The sequence below is a fragment of the Sinocyclocheilus rhinocerous genome, unplaced genomic scaffold (genome assembly GCF_001515625.1).
Source record: "Sinocyclocheilus rhinocerous isolate Xijiao unplaced genomic scaffold, SAMN03320098_v1.1 scaffold149, whole genome shotgun sequence".
Taxonomy (NCBI): Eukaryota; Metazoa; Chordata; class Actinopteri; order Cypriniformes; family Cyprinidae; genus Sinocyclocheilus; species Sinocyclocheilus rhinocerous.
The window spans coordinates 1116202-1118701 of NW_015654504.1; the positions used below are offsets into that span (position 1 = coordinate 1116202).

Sequence of the window (2500 nt, forward strand, 5' to 3'; positions counted from 1 at the left end):
ACATATACATCACTCAGATGTCTACTTCATATCTAGGACCTATTAGACATAACGTTACTTCTATGAAATTCATATCGAAGATTTTCCTACCAGATATTAAATAGACATTTAGTAATCGTATTTAAGATGTATATGGTTTAAAATGTATGTAAATCTACTTTGTGCTTCCTGGAGCCCCCGTTAGCTATACATAATAAAACATGTTTATACATCAACATCACAACTATACTATACCATTTAGCATCTTTACACTTTCAACAATTTGCTCTAAAGTAGTTCAGCAAATGCAAATTTAAAATAAGGAACCGTGTTTTTGGTTTGTAATATGTACATTTGTAAACACCCTCATCCAAATGTTCTGCTATGTTCGATTATGACGCATCCTCTTCTTCTTCTTCTTCTTTATGATGTATCCTCTCGCGTGGCCTCCTGGGATAGAAAAGTATCCATCAACGAGCACTCAAGAAGCTGGGCAGAAGCAGTAGGACATCCGGGAACTTCTCGACTACTCTTTTATGAATACTAAGGATTCGGACATACTTATTCGCTCGGCTACTGCTTTTCGCCTACTATATAGTAGAGAAGTAGGCGGTTTCGGACGCAGCCATTGCATTGCAGTAGTGCCTGCAGTTCGAAAAAAATGTTGTTTGTATGGAAGTCTAGGAGAGCACTCGGCGATTCTCAGTCTGACAGAAATCGCCCAAAAAGGGGCGGTACTACACAAAACGCGACTCGACGCTGATTGGACTATTTAGAGGCAGAACAAACAGTCTAGAACAGTGAAAGCTAGCGTAACACTGTGGTTGAATGTGAAAGAAAAAAATCCCTCCCTTTCGCGCTTTGGTGGTGCGTCGCCCAATCGCCCTAATGGAGAAACCGCCCCTGTTCAAAGTGATCCTTTAATAACATTTAATAAAGCAATCATTCCCATGATGTTAATTTTAATCACAGTTAAAATATTCAGCGTTTTGAACATTCAGAGAACATATCAGGAATAATGTTTAAACAGGAACATTAGCAAAACATTCTTAGAGCATTTATGTTAGCTGGGACTGCAGTATGAACACACACACTGCAGATTCTCCATCATCTCCAACATGAGCCACATGTACAGAATATTAATACAAGTTATGGTTAAATAAATGTTAATCAATGAAATAATGTACATTAAAAAATATCATCACATTGAAAGTCACTCCAAAGCAAATCACGTTCACATTCTTATCGGTTTGTCATAAATCCAGACAGTGCATCCTTAAACAATCATGAAAAATTAACATGCAAATGTTTACAAATGACTTTAATGCAGCGCTGTCGCGCCGGTGGGCGGGGCCTCGCTGTTGCCATCAGAACGGGGCGTGGCCGCCACGGTTACGTCAGCGCGGGCGCGGCGCGTTAAGCGAGTGAAGCGCGCGTGCACGTGAGCGCGTGAGGAAACTTTCACTGAGTGTGTTTGTGATTATTTGTGTGTGTGTGTGTGTGTGTGTGAGTGTGAGTGTGAGTGTGTGAGACAGAGAGAGAGTGTGTGTGTTCACGGAGGATCCTCCAGATCTCTCCTCGTAAGAAGTTTCTCTTCATGGATCTGATCGACAGGTAATCCGCGCTCGTGTCTTGATTACATTAATGACCTGCATGTTTTATGTTCAGAGATTAACTTTAAACTATTCGTTTCCCTGTCATTTGTCGTATTGTTGTGTAAATTTAAAAATACAGTTCAGCTCAATAGTGACTCATAAAGTGTTTCTGACTAGCGAAGAATCTCGTCTCATGGATAAATATATTAATATAAGTGAAAATAAGAGGAGTACTGAGTACTTTATCACTGAATGAGCATGTTTTAACTTTAAGTTTTGACTATCAGGGTTTATTTAGTTTAATTTGGTTTTATATTACTAAACAGAATTCAAAATTCCTACAATCACATGTTGAATTTTGTGAAATCTGACCAATCATAATTCCTCCAATTGCAGGTTGATGTTTTATTTTAGTTTCATATGATTAATCAGATTTCACACACACACACACACACACACACTCTCTCTCACACACACACACACAAACACACACTTAAAAAAAAAAACTAAATTCCTACAAGTGCAAATTTATGTTTTATTTTGTTTGTTAGCTATATGATGTGTCAGATTTCACGAATGTCATAACTCCTACAGTTACAGCTTGGCCTCAGTCCTGAGTGTTTTTAACGCTGTTTGTGTTTCAGAGGCGTGTGAGCGTTTCACGTTACTGGTCTTGATGGCCGCTGTTACCGTCGCTCTGCTGCTCTTCTTCTTCGCTCGATCCCCTTCACTCTCCACCGTCGTCTCGCGCGATCATGACCCGCTCTCCAGCGCCGCGCGCTGCCTGCCTGACATCATCATCATCGGCGTGAGGAAGGGCGGCACGCGCGCTCTCATCGAGATGCTGAGTCTCCACAGCGGCGTCGCCGCGGCTCAGAGCGAGGTGCACTTCTTCGACTGGGACAGTCACTACCAGCGCGGCGCGG

At 41.4% G+C, this 2500-nt stretch overlaps 1 protein-coding gene across 1 annotated transcript in view; it reads left to right on the forward strand.

The window, feature by feature from the left end:
• Window positions 1-1496: 1496 nt before the first annotated feature.
• The window catches only part of LOC107717313 (heparan sulfate glucosamine 3-O-sulfotransferase 1-like), a 2079-nt gene continuing 1075 nt past the window's right edge, over window positions 1497-2500 (forward strand). Inside the window, exons 1-2 of the mRNA XM_016524014.1 lie at window positions 1497-1593; window positions 2219-2500. The exon at window positions 2219-2500 is cut by the window's right edge and continues 1075 nt beyond it. Of these exons, the coding sequence (XP_016379500.1) occupies window positions 2251-2500 (250 nt within the window). The 5' untranslated portion in view covers window positions 1497-1593; window positions 2219-2250. The remainder of the gene's footprint in view (window positions 1594-2218) is intronic.